The sequence below is a fragment of the Euprymna scolopes genome, chromosome 8 (genome assembly GCF_053919585.1).
Source record: "Euprymna scolopes isolate OS-2025 chromosome 8, ASM5391958v1, whole genome shotgun sequence".
Lineage (NCBI taxonomy): Eukaryota > Metazoa > Mollusca > Cephalopoda > Sepiida > Sepiolidae > Euprymna > Euprymna scolopes.
The window spans coordinates 79,677,095-79,693,596 of record NC_136489.1 but is presented as its reverse complement, the minus strand read 5'-3'; the positions used below and the strand labels follow the sequence as shown (position 1 = coordinate 79,693,596).

General features: G+C 30.5%; 1 protein-coding gene across 38 annotated transcripts in view; it reads left to right on the top strand.

Moving 5' to 3' along the window:
• The window catches only part of LOC145283618 (nucleolysin TIAR-like), a 110,537-nt gene extending 98,739 nt beyond the window's left edge, over window positions 1-11,798 (top strand). For 18 of the 38 annotated variants that reach the window (XR_013868656.1, XR_013868654.1, XR_013868648.1 and 15 more), the window contains 3 exons: window positions 577-664; window positions 6,624-6,664; window positions 11,301-11,798. Coding sequence is in view for 10 of the 38 variants with exons in the window: in XM_080132563.1 (XP_079988689.1) it covers window positions 6,624-6,643 (20 nt within the window). In the remaining 28 variants the exon portion in view is untranslated. Of the gene's footprint in view, window positions 1-576; window positions 665-5,192; window positions 5,235-6,623; window positions 6,665-11,300 lie in introns of all 38 variants that reach the window. The other 20 variants (XM_080132563.1, XM_080132561.1, XM_080132560.1 and 17 more) reach the window with 3 other exon arrangements.
• The last annotated feature ends 4,704 nt before the right edge of the window (window positions 11,799-16,502 follow it).

The window sequence follows — 16,502 nt, the reverse complement described above, 5'->3', positions numbered from 1 at the left end:
CAATTAACACAACACCAGTGCTAGAGGGATGGCACCTGATAGGGTTTCTTAACATAAGTTTTTCTCTTTTCTCCCACACCCCTTCTCTCTTGATATAGATATATCAGTCTGTTATTTGTGGGATTACTACTTATAAAGCGATAAAATAGCTCCTGTGTGAAAATATTTTGGAATTTTTAAAAGTCTGAAATGATTACAGATCATAAGATTCCGTAGTAACTGGATTCGATTTAGTCTTATGAGAAAAGTCCATCCCATTGAATTCAAGTTTTTGCCATCCTTTATGTATTGGATCTTATTGCTCCCTCAATCCAATTTTAAATTCTTCCAACCAACTTGTCTGTCTTTAGTTTTATACTTTTGACAGAAATAAGCCAGTTTTTCATTGTATATCATATACATACTGTCATGTTTTTCCCCCTTTCATTTTTCTATGACGTTCCTATGCTTGACAATGTGATTCATTAAGTTACAAACTCGGGGCACCTATGTTGAACATTGGCTTCATCCTTCTGTTCTTTTTGAACTTAAATACCCGAGTATCCTTTCCTGACATTGAATTTTTCCATTTGCTAGGGGTGATATCTCATCCCCTTTTCATCCCATGATTGCAAGCATTCTGGCATCATGCCCTCAGGCGCTGAGGTAAAATGGCTGACAGCAGGTTGGAAGACTTTTTATATACTACTTTTTTCTTCTTTTTTTATCATTTTAATAGCTTTTTTCAGCCATAGAGCCAAACATACTAGCTAGTTTAAAAAATAGTCACTTAAATTTTCTGTTTTTTTTTTTTTTTTTTAAATTTAAAACTTCTATGTAATATTTTTCTTTCTATCTCAAACCTATGTTTCATTTTATGAAAATAGACCAACTGCTGCAGTGTTTTTTATGCTCTTAGTTGACATGAATTTTAAATATTTTTAACTTAGATAAGTGTGCAAACAGAATAAGGTAGGTTAAATATTCATTCACTTTTGAATTTAATAAAATCTCCGATTTAGACTTTTCTTTCTTTTTTTTTTTTTTTTTTTTTTTTTTTTTTTTTTTAAATGAGATGTTAGAGCATTTGAAATATATTACGTTTGTTTAAATTCTTATATTAATGTCCTAAATTAGCTAGAAGTTGCCTATTAAGAGGAAATATCTATGATACTTGTAATATTTGAATAATGAATAATCACTTTTAAAATGTTTTTGGTAGTTGTCTCGCTATTCAATGTTTATAATATATATATAAATATTGGGTGCTTTCTTACTGAGATTTTTTTTTCACAAGAAATAAATATCCATATTAAAAGTTTTTCAAACTATATCAGAACTTATGGAATTTTTTAATTTTCCGTTTTACTTTTAAGAAGGGAATTTGTATTCAATCAGATTTTTGCTGAGTTGCCTAATGTATTCACGGTTATTTTTCTGTTATGTGTCCATTTGATTTTCGTGGGTCACAATAGTTTTGCTGATTAAATGACTGACCATTGAGGCAGGCTCAGGCTAAACACAGGTTCTGTACATAAAATCTTTTCCACTCCCTCCTCCTGTGCCATGCCTCCTCTTCCTCCCACTTGTCTTTTCTAGTGATGCATGTAGTTACATGCTATTCGACTTCTGAAACCATACTAACAACAACAAAAACGACTCTTACTAACTTTTAGCAAATTCTCATGTAAGGAGATTTTTTTCTTTGTTTTCCTTTTTGTTTGTATTTTTTTTTTTTATATTCTATCTATTTTGTAATCTATAAAATGTTTTGTATTTCCCATTTTTTAAAAATCGTATTATGTCATCAAACTTCAGCAGGTCATTTTTTTACCCCTTCCCTAAAAAAATAGCTGGTTCTTTTCTATGCATGTTATGATTTAGAGATGTTATATGCCTTGCAGCCATTTTACTAAATATTGGCTTTTTATTTGGCAGGCACACCCCATAATTTTAATGAATGATTTTCTGTTGTGCTCTTTATATTGTGGGCAAGTTGATCTGCTGAAGTTTTATTGTCACCCTTGCATTAGATATAAAGAAAAAAAAAGACAATCTCCAGATTATTTCTTCTTAGCTTATAACACGTTTTTATGATGTAATAATTTTGGTTTTAATGGAGTTAAGAGGAAAACCACGCCCTCTCAATATTGGCATTATTGTAACAATTTTGTTTAGATCAAATGATTGTCAAAGTTTCCTACTGAAAATGTAAACAAATGTACTCTGTCTCTTTAGGGTTCAGGTATCTTATATTGATAACGTTTAATGTTTTATAATTAATAGGCTAAACCTCAGTCATAAAATGTTCTCCCTTTCATACTTTGAAGTTATTTGGTGCAAACTTCAATATTGTTTTTAATAATTAAAAAAAAATATATGTAACTCCTTAAAAATTTCAAAAATTAAATCTTTTAGCTTTGAACATATTCACGTTACCAAAACCATAGAAATAACATTTTAAAACTCTAAAAAATTTTTTTGTGAAATTATCTTTTGATAATCTATGTAAGAAATATTTTCTGATTTAGATGTTACAATAGTGTCATTTTCTTAGCAGCCAAGTTTACATTTGAAAGCTTTTATTAAATATTTTATTAATTGAACAATATAGATTAATAAAATCATTTGATATATTTTAACATTTCTAATTTATTTGTGGCATATCATTTTATAAAAGAACATTTAAATCTTGTTGCTATTTCTTTCTGAATGTTAGATTTTTCAAATGCTTTTGGATTCTGGTGCAATTATAAAATTAAAATCTTACTGGATTTATGAAAAATCCCTTTTTAGGTTTTAAAAATCTAGTTAACAATTTAAAATCATCTTTGAATCATTTTTTAGAATTACAAAATGTTACTTAAAAAAAAAAAAAACTTTTTCAACATTTAAAATATGCTAATAGATTTTTAAAAAGTCTTCAAAATTATTGAAATGTATTTAACTTACAATAAACTTTCACTTATTTTAATGGCTTAAAATTAATGAAATTCTGAACAAAAGTTAGGGTGAAAGTCGGACAAATATGCCACTTGTGTAGTTTGTATTATTACCGAGGTAAATCAGAAATTGTTTTAGAACAATTACATTTCAAATTCCCAACTTACACATTGTTTGAAGCCATTAATCAAAAAAATCTTTTCACAATGATCTGGAAATATTTGCATAGGTAGATTTTCTGTAACCAAACAATACCTTCACTCTATTTGGCTGAAGTGGATAACTTATGTACTGATGTCATGATTATATGTGTGTATATATGTATACATAAAACACACACACTCACAAACATGCATATATAAAATATTAAATTTATTTAAAACTCACTTAGAAATTTTCATGTTAAAAAAAAAAAAAAAAAGAAAAAAAGTTGGCCGGGTGTTTGAAGGTGTAAAAGAAAAAAAAAGTTTTAGTAGGAAAGTAGGCTTGAACCCCCGAACCTTTGACGTGGAAATGGAAACAAAACCCTGGGACCTAGCCATCCCAGCCACAAGAGAAGATGAATGAAAAGTTTAATTTAACTTTTATAAAATGAAATTAACAGGTGCGAGAAACTTAAGTCGCATGATGTTTGACCTTGAAACATGACACGGCTGCAAATCAGTTTTTGCTTGTTTTATACTGAAAAGTGAAAGACATGGGATGCTCTAAAAATCTGTAAAAAGTAACGCGTGAAAGTCGGGCAAATTAAATAGGAAGGCGATTCCCATTCGTAACTCATAGATATTATTTAGACGTGATATAAAAAGTTTTAAGAAGGAATGAGCCGACCAAGAAGTCCAGCGAAAAAAGCCTTTTACAGACATACACAAAGTGAACATACATACACACAGTTTTGCTTTTATATATATATATATATAGACTACACAGAAGTGTAGGTGAGTGTGCCATTCCTTTCCCAGGATTATCCCACCTTACCCTTGATCCTCATAAGTATTTACGAAGTGGGTATCTGGTATCATTTTTGTTTAATCTTTGCTATGATTCAACCAAGGATTGCACTCTTGTTTCCCTGTTACCATTACGACAGATGGCCTGGGATTATCTGATTTTTACTTGCAACAAAAACATGGGAGCTTAATATTTCGACAAATGATAAAATAGAGCTTAATGTGTTTATGTAAATTTAAAAAAAAAAAAAAAATTTCTGAAAGAGAATTTTGAACCTTTTCTGTGATTTTTTTTTTTTTTATTTATTTATTTATTTTTTTTTTTAATAAATTAAAAAAATTTTTTTTTTATAATCTCAATACCCACTTATAATTTGTGTGTATTTGAGTTTGGATGCGTTTTTGTGTACATATGTTAATGTATGAGTTTGTCAAATTACAGATTGTGTTGTAAGATAATTGTTAAAATGCAATTTACATCTATTTCTAATGCTGAATTAACAATTGTTACAATCTTTAATCCAAATAATCTATCACTGCTTTGAGCAAATTACACCACTCTTTCATATATAATGAATGTATTTTTTTTTCATTTGCTCTACAGAGTTGAGAATTTTTGATTCCTATCACCTTTGTCAGCCAAATATAAAAAATGATGAAAGCAGTGGAAATGCAATACTTAAAAATGTGTGCAGTAGTTGCATTTGTTTAAAAAATTGACATCAACTTTTTTTTCTTCTTGTGTAGAAGAAGAAAACAAACAGTTGAAACCAAATGTTATATATCTACCACTTTTTATGTTTAGTTGACAACAGTAATAGGAATCTAAGAAAATTTCACCTCTACAGGAGGAAGGAAGAGGGCTGTATAGTTAACAGTACTGTATAGTTAACAGTATTCACCATAACTAAACAGTTATAAAAAAAAAAAAACAATATGTATATACTTGCTTTAAATTTTTGTTGCTAATTTTGTTTTATGAAAGATTTTAATACAAGTGGTTTTGCTTTTTTTATGAACCGAATGTTTTTCATTATAAGTGGCAGTTTATTTCTTTATTGGATGTAAATAAAATTATATTTAGGTTTCTACACAATTTTTAATATTGTGAGACTAGCTTGAAAAAAAAATATCTTTAACAACACTATTAATTCCTATTTGAAAAAAAAAAAAAAAATTGTTTTCGTTGCATTAGTATTTAGATTTTGAATAGAAAAAGACCTTGAAGTAAAGTTTTAAGATTTAAATGTTTCAGTAAAAATTAAAAAAAAAAACTCTTAGGTTGGGAGATTTAAATTGTCGTGTTGTTGACTTTTCCAGATAGCTACTTGGATGAAGAAAGTTAGGCACTGATGGTTGCCAGTAAGCATTTCAACAATATTTATTAACAGCATTAACAGTTACATATAGAACTTTAATGATTTTGGTTGGCTATAACCCAATTCTTTTCAACATATGTGTGGTTTGGAGTGATTTGCAAAAAGAAAGAAAGAAAAAAAAAAAAACTAATTCAAAAAATATTTTTGCTTAAAAAAAGTTGTTTGTACAAAATAAAGGATACTGAGCATGGATACTTACTGTTAAACTTTGTTTTTTTATATAATATATATATATGTATATATATATATATATATTTACTAATTAAGTGTTTTTCAATTATCAATTTTGCATGCTTATCTCTTTAGAGATGAAAATAGGATTTTACTATTACATATCATTAACCCCTTTTACTTTTCCTTTACAAAACTATTCATATCTCTAAAATTGTGACTATTTCTCTGTTCTGTTTCTAGCCGCTATGTGACCTATGCAATTGTGTTTATTATATCCAATATTACTATCCAGTTTATTGAAATTAAATGTCAAATATAAACTGAAACAAAATCTTTGAAAATCCTATTTAAAAAAATAAATATAATTACAAAAATATCACATTTATAATCGACCATTTTAAATTTTTTTTGTTAGGGGCGGGCTGAATTTGTGACCGTTCAAAATTTGACGGAATAAAGCATTTAAACTGATTAGTTTTATAGATTAAAACTTAAGAAAATTCATAGTTTTATGATAATTCAATTATTGAATAAGTAAAACTTTCTGTTGCTAGATAGTTAATTTTATTCATGTCGGTTTTAAGCTTTAGTTGATCATAAATGAACTCTTGCCAATTTTACTGATCTTCATCACATCTTGCATGTAAACGCATGTCCAATGTTGCAGAGTTTATTTCACATGAAAATTCTATATTTCTCTAAAATGCAGCAGTCTTTCCTTACATGAGTTGCATGTGTGTTTTCATTTTCAATTGGAAGTATCAAAATAGAAATCTAATATTCATAGTGATTAATGCTTTCGTTTCCAACAAAAATTAATATTGCATTATGAATATGTTAAATGTGTCTTATAAAAAAAGAATACTAGATCTATGACCCTTTAGGTCAGTATATAATTATTTATGAAAACTCTTTGAATTTCAAAATAAAAGTTTGGGGGATCTGTTATGACATCAAGTATTCAATAAATATATGGTACTTCCAAATATTTATTGAATACTTGTCCCTTTTGCTTCCTCTTTTCTACCCCCCCCCCATGTTAAGGTAAATCAGATTATGAAGTAGGTTTCTTAATGGATTGTTATTGTGAATGATGGGGATTAAGGCATACACCTGATTTGGCTTGGCTGATCATTCAGCTTTTCGTTTTTCTTATTGCAAAATTTGAATGGTGCCTGTTTTTGTTTTCTTTCCTCAGATATGAAGATGCTGGACTAAACTGAAAACATTCATCAGCAGGTTGGCATACATTTCACTCCTGATCACAATGTTGTGTTGCACACTTCTCACCCCCTTCTTTTCTGCATGTGCCATCTTTTGAACTCTTATCAATTTCATATTGATAATTCCATTTCGTTCCTCTCTTGCTCTCTCAATCTCCTTTGCACATCTGGATTTTTTTTATAACTCTATTCAGTCAAAACCTTCAAAAGTGCTTCTCCTCTTTTGTCATCTGTTCTTCTGTTGCTGCCACTGCTGCTATCACTACCCATTTGACAGACTCAAATCTGCTGAAAAAAAGGATGAAAATGTATCTCCTCCTCCCTAGGCTACTGACAAAAATTTTCAAACTCAGTGGTGCTAGGGCAGCCACTACTCTTTTTTTACTTTTTGTAATTATGAACATTGAATAATAAAACATATCTAAAACTACTTTTTGACTTGCACATTGTTTTTAGCTAAAAAATGAATTTTTTTTTTTTTTTTTTTTTTTTTTTAAGAGAGGAGGCAGTAAAAACTAAAATTTAGAAATCTATTACCTACCCCTTTGCCTTTTTTTTCTTTGTTTTTTTTGCTTAGGGAAACCAGTTTTTCAGATTTGCTTACATTTCTCGTATATGTACCTTTTATTGTTTGTTCACACTTACTGTGTTTTTAGGCAAAGTTTCTCTTCTAATGCATTCAAGTATAAGTTTGAAGACGACTCTACAACTAGCTTAGGAATGATGATGAAAATTGTTGGCATAAAAAGAAATCTAAATTTTCTTGCAGACTAAAACAAGCTGACAAAATGTGTATGTATATATGTTCACGTAAATATAGGGATGCTGGTGAAATCATATCCTTGTCTGTTCTTGATTAGTAAATCCATGCAATATTGCAAATTGGATGTCATTAATAGCAAACCATGACTTTGGTAGATGTGAAAAAATAGTTGAAAATATATTTTGTTCACATTAAAGGATTATTCCGTGCATGTTAGAATCTAACCCAAATGATCTATACTCCAATTCTGCTGCTATTGATTTTTTTTTTTTTTTTTTTTTTTTTTTTTTTTGATAATAAAACAATATACCAACTCTAATTGGTACATTTTATTGTTTTTGGGTTTTTTTTTAAAGTTACGTTTAACTTTTGAAGTGTTTTTTCTTTCTAACTATTCAGAGACCATCTTTTAACATTTTAATTGAATTTGCCATCATTCGTTAGGATGAGAATATTATGTAAGTGTAGGATAAACATCTTTCTATAGTTTACTGTTAATGTTTTGTTATTTTGAGAAACAATGGACATCTACTATAATGATACCTATGTTAGATCTATAGTGAAGCAATCCATAGCCACAGAATGGATAGAAATATTATTAAAATTAATGCAGTAGCCCTGACAATATAGGTCTTTTAAGTGCAATAAAGAGACAAAGTAACCTGAATATTGAATATTCTTGTTGCCGGTTTGAGATCCTTCGACTCCTCCCCACATGTGGTGGTTTTTGTTGTTGCTGCTGCTGCTATTAGCCGAGGTATGTATTGTGAAATGTCCCTCTCGACACCCTAGTCTCGCTCTCCTTCCCACATATATATATATATATATAATTTTTTTTTTTTAGGTCACTTGTTTTTCTTTGGAACTGATTTATAATATTAGCCTTGGCTAATATACATTTCTAATATTAACATTCCGTGTGTAAAGAATGTATAGATTGTCATTCAACCTATTATATTTATGAAATTCATAAGAATTTGGCTAGTTTATTGTATTTTCAAGTTTTAAATGTGCTTACTGTCAGTTTCTTTCAACAAGTGATGTTTGAAAATAGCATTTCCAGTGTTAAATCTGCATATTAAATAGATGACTATATATATTTTTGACCAAATCTTTTTGCACAGCTGTTTCCGTTATAGTGGTTGAGATAAAGTTGACGTTTTTGGTAAAGGAAGAGAGGGGGGGGGGCTCTTACATTTTTGGTAACTAATTGATATATTCTCCAAATTCAAAGTGAATCTATTTAAGGATGTATTTTTTTAACCAAATGAAGCTCACTTAAAATAGCTGCCCGGAGTCTCTTACCATATATGATGACCAGGAGAGACCTGAATCTGGAGCATGCAACTTGCAGTGTTGAAAGAGATGCTGGAACACCAGTTCGCTTTTCGTAATCAGCTCTATTCCTTCGGTTGCAATCAATATTGCAATTGAACCTGACACATCATAAGTGGTGAAGTTGTCCTGAGTTCTCAGAGCTGTTTCTTGCTTATCCCAGAAGTGTGACATTGAGATAAATCCTGCAGCCATGCATATAAAATTCCTGTAGTCACCATGTCCACTTGGTGCTTGACAAATATGCAACAGCCATGTGAATTGAGTTTGAATCACTTTGGTAAAGGAAATGTGGGTTTTTGTAAAAACATCTAAAGATCATCAGTTTGAAGGAATGTGGTCTTTATGATGTGTGCAGATTTTGTGATGAGTGTAGGCTAGTTACATCTTCTACATGCTAGACAAATTGAATTCCTAAAAGTTCCCATCAGAGACACCAAAGCATCTCTGGCTGTTTGACTTTATTTAGTTTCTTGGCTTTTAAAATATGGTTGTCATGAATGGTATTCTCTTACAAGTATTTATGATAAGTAATCAAGCTTCTCATTCAGCACTTTATATTCACTGCTCTTAACACCTATCTCTATCATCAATGTCCAGACTGCCTGGCTGGGATCTTGCCACAACTTTTTTTTCTTCAGCTTCTTGACAAATTTCATTTTATGGACAGTCCTATGATTCTTCGTGCTAGTCACTGCTTTCACATCTCTTTTGCAATTCTTCAGCTCGCATCTCACAGCTTTCAAGATATTCAAAGATCACTGTGCCGCAACCGACATTTGGGAAGTTTGTGGCATGCAGCATCATCATGCAGGCCACTTTCTGATATGCCAATGCTATCTGGTCATCCATGCTCTCAAACACAAAAATTACCATCAATTGCACATTATGACAAATAAAACCCTCAAAACATTTCTTGAAAATAATAATTAGTGATGGGACGATTCCAATATTGGTCTCCCAATTTATCGGAGAGAGACCTATGTTTTTAGTGGCATCCGTCCGTGCGTTCGTTATTCCGGATGATTGCCATATAACTATCCATTAGTTTTTCCTAAAATTTTGCCACAAATTGTATTTCATTAAATAGGATGTGCACAGTAATAAAATTTTTTTTGTTGTAAATTCCCATTGCGTCCCCAGGGGCTCAAAAAAGGTTTAAAAAAAAAAAAAAAAAATAAATAAATAAAAAAGGCCAAAAATGACACATTTTGCCCCATAACTTTTGATCCATCCATTAGACTTGAGACATGGCCAAAATGTGGAGCCCATTATTCTTAATATAAATCCAGTATGGGTGACCCTGGCAAAATTCTGGTTCTCGTCGCTGGGGACTTTTAGTGCTAAAAACGCCCCCCCCCTTTTATTTTTATTTTAATAGCTCTTTTTCATATTTCTCAACAAAACCTTGATATGTTTGACTATATAGTGGTTTTTCACAGTGGTCAACTCACAGTATACATGTGTTAAGGCCTGAAACTGCACCGTTATTCATTTATACTGGGATTCAGCTCCCCCAGGGGCTCAAAAGAGGTCAAAAATGCCCCAAAATAGTAAAAAAAGACACTTTTTGCCCTATAGCGTTTGACCCATTCACTAGATTTTGCTGAAATGTGGAGGCCATTGTTCTTAATATAAATTCAGTATGGGTGACTCTGGCAAAATTTTGGTTCGCATCCCTCTGGAACTTTTAGGGTTAAAAAAAAAAAAATGCCATTTTGGAGCTTTTTTTTTTCATATTACTCAAAAACTTGATATGTATGTCTATGTAGTGGTTTTCCATGGTGCTGAATTGAAGTATACATGTCTTAAGGCGTGAAACTGCACAGCTTGTCCATTCCCAGGAGCTCCAAAGGGGTCACAAATGCCCCAAAAGTGCAAAAAATAACACTTTCTACTCCATAACTTTTGCCTCGTCCATTAGATTTTTCTGAAACTTGGCGAAAATGTGAAGGCAATGTTGGCCCTTCACACTCTTCACATTCACCACTTTTTGACTATTTTGTGGCGTCATCTCACATGCAGCACCAGAGGGAGATCACGCATGCACGGCTTGGTTTTATTGATTTTGATACAATTACTGATTTTGTACTAAATTCTTAATTGTAGAGTTGTTATAATACGATTACTGTAAAAACGTAAAATTTGCAGATATTTTCTCAAACGTAGAAATACACTTATGGGCAGATGAGTAGTTTTACTGGTAATTTAAAATCAATAGAAGTGAAAAAAATTTTTGCTTTAAACAAAAAAAAAAAACAATTTTTTTTTTTTTTTTTTTTTTAATCGAAACATTGAAAAATGTTTCCACCACAAAGTTCTGATTTTTCCTGTTCCCTATTTCGATTAATCGTCCCAGCACTAATAAAAATATAAAAGGATCAAATTTATTTGCAAGCGCCCTATAAATGATAAACTATTTTCTTAATATGTAAAATCATTTTTTTTTATTTCATCTAAAAACCTATTTTCCATCTTTTACTATTGTATTTGTGTTGCATGATTTGATTGCTTGAATTATCTTTTTTTATTGTATTTTTTTTGTATTTTTCAGGCTACCTACAAGCTCAGTACTAAAGTGCAGACCTTGTTGGCCCTAACTGCGTCATGTATTTCACAACTGCAGCAGGGAATGCAAGAAATAACTCTGTGCACCTTTCCAACTGCAGAAACCTTGTACATAGCACCTATTGATGTAGCCATATAGTTAGGTAATCATAGATAAATGAGCATCGTTCTCCCACTCATCATCAAAATAAAAAAAATAAAATAAAAAATGGATGGTGAGATAAATGGAAGGTGCTGCACGAATAAGAAAATGTGGAAACATTGTAAATGAAGAAAAGAATTTCAAAAAAAAAAAAAAAAAAAAAAAAAGCAAAAAAAAAAAACATTTTAAAATGCAGAAACAGCTGATGTTAAATTCTGGGGCTGGGGAAGAAAAAACATTTAAAAAGACAAAAAAAAAACTAAAAAAGCTAAAAAAGCAAAATAGCAAGAAAATCTACTGAAAAAAAAAAAAAAACCTGATGACCTCCCCCCACCCCCACCCTTATTATTCCCTATGATGTCTGAAATGCACAAATGTAAAAGGAAAAGAAAAAAAATCTTGTTTTTGTTTGAATGATTGATGATTGTTGAAATTTTGGGACAATTATATACTTGAGAGAAAGAATAATTTCAGAAAAACAAAAAAATAATAAAAATAACCTATTGAAGTCTGTGTTGACATCGTTAAATTTTGTGTTAGTAATATATGTTGAATGACAAGCCTGCATGAAAGGGGCTGATGATGCACGTCGTAATACCTTCAGGGCGCATTAATATATATATATATATATATATATATATATATATATTAAAAGCAAATTTACAAAAAAAATTAGTGGGGGAGAATAAAGCAAACCATAGCATTTGCCCTCTTGTAAAGAAAATACCTTTGATGTAACATCTTTTTAATTATTTATCAGCATACCCCTACCTTCTTAAAAAATTTTAACCAAATCCGCACACATTACTGGCATCATTTAAATTTTTTTTATTCCAACCTGCAAGATGAGATTAAGTTTTTTTTTTTTTTTTTTTAACTAACCTATTTCCCTTAACCATCTTTTTTATAAGATCAGAACAAGAAAAATGCGATTTCTTGTTTCAAAATTAAAGCTGTTGAAAAGATAAAATCATCTATTTTGATAAGTATGTTTCAATTTTTTGAGGGTTACCCCTGAAACACTGTAAATATTGGATGCCAATGTTTAGTTCAGTTCTTGCAAGGAAGAGAGAATTAAAAATAGTGAGGAAGAATTTATAAAACAAAAAATTTTTTTTTATATTTAACATTTTTGTAAGTAAATTTCTTGCAACATTTCTCTTTCCCTCAAATCCCACACCTTTTTTTTTTTTTTTTTTTTAAAAGCTAATTTCCCTTTTCATTTATTTTAATTTTTTGGTAATTTGCAACCCCGGCGATAATTCAACCTGTCTGTCTGAACTTCTTTTTATAAATCTAGTTTGTGGGTGTGTTCTAGATATACAAATATTTACATCCATTCATGCCCACGTTGTAAACAAAAACACACAAAAATATATTTACCAGTGATGCTGCTAAAAATTTAAATATCCCCCCCCCCTGCCACAGTCATAAATGCATGTGCCATACTAAGTGGTGTGTGCATGTGCATATGTGTATGCAGCTGCACTTAAAAACAAGATTTAGTAATGATCATGGTTGGTAGCCCCCCCCCTCTTTTTTAAAGGCTAAATCTCGTTACAGGTCATTCATTCTCTCTCTACATTTGAGCTTACCTCTCCATATACATCGTTCACAGTAAGGAGATGTCACATTTAGATATCATTGTTGATCTATGATGTATATCAATTGCATGTCTTTTTTTTTTTTTTCTTCTTTCCTTTTTTGTGCACATACTAAAAGGTGGGTGGTTGGTTTGGGGGGAAATAATTTGTATGGAAAAAAATAATTTTAAAAGTGAGGAATAAAATAAAAAAAAACAAAAAAAACATTGTATATATACAATAGTTATGTTGTAAACAAAATAACACCAACACTTACAAACACACACACACATTACTCTTGTTATTGAAATAAATTGCTTTAAAAAGTCTGAATTTAAAAAAAAAAAAAAAAGTTTGGGGTTTGTTTCTTGTTGTCGCGAAATTGATTACAAGATTTGAAAAAAAAAATAAAAGGTTGATGAAAAATTGGTATTTGTGCTTTGCTGTTGTAGAGTGTTTCTATTGTTTATCAAGATAAACCTTTGTAAAAAAGAAAAAAAAAAGATAAAAAAAAAAAGAAAAAAGAGGCTCTCCCACCCCCGACCTTGTCATCAACCATTTTCTTACTGTTTTTTTTTTTTTTTTTAGTTAATACTTAAATGTCGACACTGAGAGAAAGATTGTATGCATGTAATTTGTATGGTAGTTTATAAAGAAGGATTTTCTTAAAAAAAAAAAAAAAAAAAAAAAAAGATCCTCTTGCCTTTTTTTTTTTTTTTTTTTTTTTCGAACTACTGTTGTGCTTGAGATTATAATGTTATTGTTAAAAAAAAAAAAACTGTTACGTTTATTCTAACTATTTGAACTAGGAAACTTTTTTGGGCTGACAGTAACTTTGCCACCGTCCACTACTGATCTCAGGCTACCAAAAGAACCCCCTCCCTGTTCTTTTTCCCGCGAACTTTATTCGTTACCATTTTTTTAAATATTGTATTTAGCTTGTATGCATATAATGATTGGCCGGGGTTTGGGATTTTTTTTAACTTGTGACTGATTAAATGTTCTATTGTGAACATTTTCTATTTTATCTGCCTCTTTTGTAACTTGAAGATATTGGGTAGTGGGAGGTGCTCAGGTCACGGTCAGCTCAAATTCCCCTTCATCTTGAGCAAGATTAATATCACATTTAAATTATGGTGCAAAACAAATCGAAACAAAAATGAAGGAAACAAAGCTTAAGGAATATTTTGAGTAAATAATTTTTTTTTTTCCAAAAGATCTTACATGAATGACATCTCATTAGACTTGGGTAGCAATGTTTTTCATTTCAATAATTTTGATTTTGGCTTGATTTCAACTAGAACCTTGTCAAACTTATGTTGGGTTAATGTAGGATATATTTGTATGACTAATGTCATTCCATGTTTCAACTTATGTAAGCAATCCCTTTGTCCACAACTTCCTATAAATGTTTCTGCTACTGTAATTTATAATTTGGGCAGGTTAAGGGTTATATTTCTCTTGGTTAGATGGAATATTTACCCCCCCCCCTTCCACACACACACACACACACACACACACATGCCCAATGTCAGCCATTGTTCATAAATTCCGCATGAAATTTTTTTTTCTTGCTTTTAAGTTGACTTAGGCAACACTCTGTTGGGGGGGGGCACTTTGATAAATATAGGTTTAGATAGAAAAATAAACTTAATTTTATGCATCTACCCCTATTTAATTCCAACCCATCCCTTGTTCTTTCCTTTGGAAAAAGTCTTTTCCCTCTCACATTGTCAATTATTACTATTTTTTTCCTTGTATTCATTGATGAGAGGAGAGTAGATAATTGTCTGGAATGACTAATTTATTGGGCAAAATAAAATATGCAAATGTAATGGATATGAGTATAAATCATATTGCATTCATTGTTCAATCATTTTTTTTATACTTACCCCTGCTCCTCTGCTTCTTTAGTAATTACAATTAGCAATTATATATATATATATATATATATATATATATATATATATAAATTATAAAGTACTTTATATATCATAAAACATATACTAGCCTATTGGTTTTATTTTTCATTTTTAAGTCTTATAAATGAGAAATCTTTGTAACTCATTTTTTTGCTACAATAGTATAACAGATAGTGCTTATAGATTAACATGCATTATTAAAGAACTTTGTGTTTAATGATTATCATTAAAAAACAAATGCTTTATAAATATTCTAAAAGTGAAAAGTAAATGTATGGATGAACAGTTTATTAATTGTAATTTTGTAGTTAATGATTTAGCGCTCTCTCATATATATATATATAATGAAATTTCAGTTAGTGGAAAATGTACATAAAACTAGCCCCTCCTCACCTCATTTTTAGCCCAACATGTACATCCATCAACATTTCATCTTCTAAAGACTTTCTCAAGACTACAACAATAGAAGTGAAACATGAGTGAATATGTTTCAGTCGATTCAAAATATCCATAAAACTTGCCCCTCTTGCTAATTTGGTTTAGCCACGCACACACGTGTGTGTGTGTATAACATTTATTTATAGAGGGTTGGCCTACATAAGTCAATTTCTGTTTGCAACTTCCTCAAAGCACTTTTGATAGATTGGATCCAAGTTGCAAAGGCAGAAATCTTGAGTTCGATCTGTGTAAGCAAAACATGGGACTCATATCTCCTCTATTAAGCAGTACTAGATCATGTCTAAATTCATCATGTATATTTTCTATGGTTAGCCTTTCTCCTTGTTATTTAGTGATTAAGCACCTCACTGGTGATGTCACTCAGTTCGAAAATTGTTCAGAAAAGAACTACCCTGTCATTCTACTTCGATGTAAGATTTTTGTTTTTATCCATAAAAATATCTCAAGAGATGATATTAGCCAGTGAAAGAGCAAGTATTTGAGAATCCTGTAATAATGACTAATCTAACTTTTTTGGAAAAGTGACATGTAGTATGCTCTGGTTTCCAATTCTGGACGTTTTGTTTTGCATATGTACACACGCACATGTCATATATATATATATATATATATATTACACACACACATGCATACAGAGACACACAATTTAACTCCAGGTTAAGAAAATAACTCCATCCAGATTGCTTTATGATAATGATAAACAAAACCTTAATCTTCCACCCACTATGGACACATTCCGCCTCGAAAACTGTTGTTGCTGTTGATATCTACTTCCAGTGAATAAACAAACACACCACATCTATGCATATATGTATATCTGTTATCTGTATTTCATGTTTGTTTCTTATAGTGAACATTTAAATAGAGTAGGCTCTTCAGTTTCATATTTTCTTTCAATCTTTATTTTGAAGAGAAAAAAAAATGTAATTGTATTTTTAAGTCGGACTGTTTTCCTTTTCTGTGTTCATCCCTCCTTTTTATTTCAAATCCTCCTCCCTACTCATTTCTTTCCCAACTGTTGCTGTAGCTCTGCCCGCCATGTGATGTTAATTGTCATTAATATGACAACCTGTTTTTTTTTT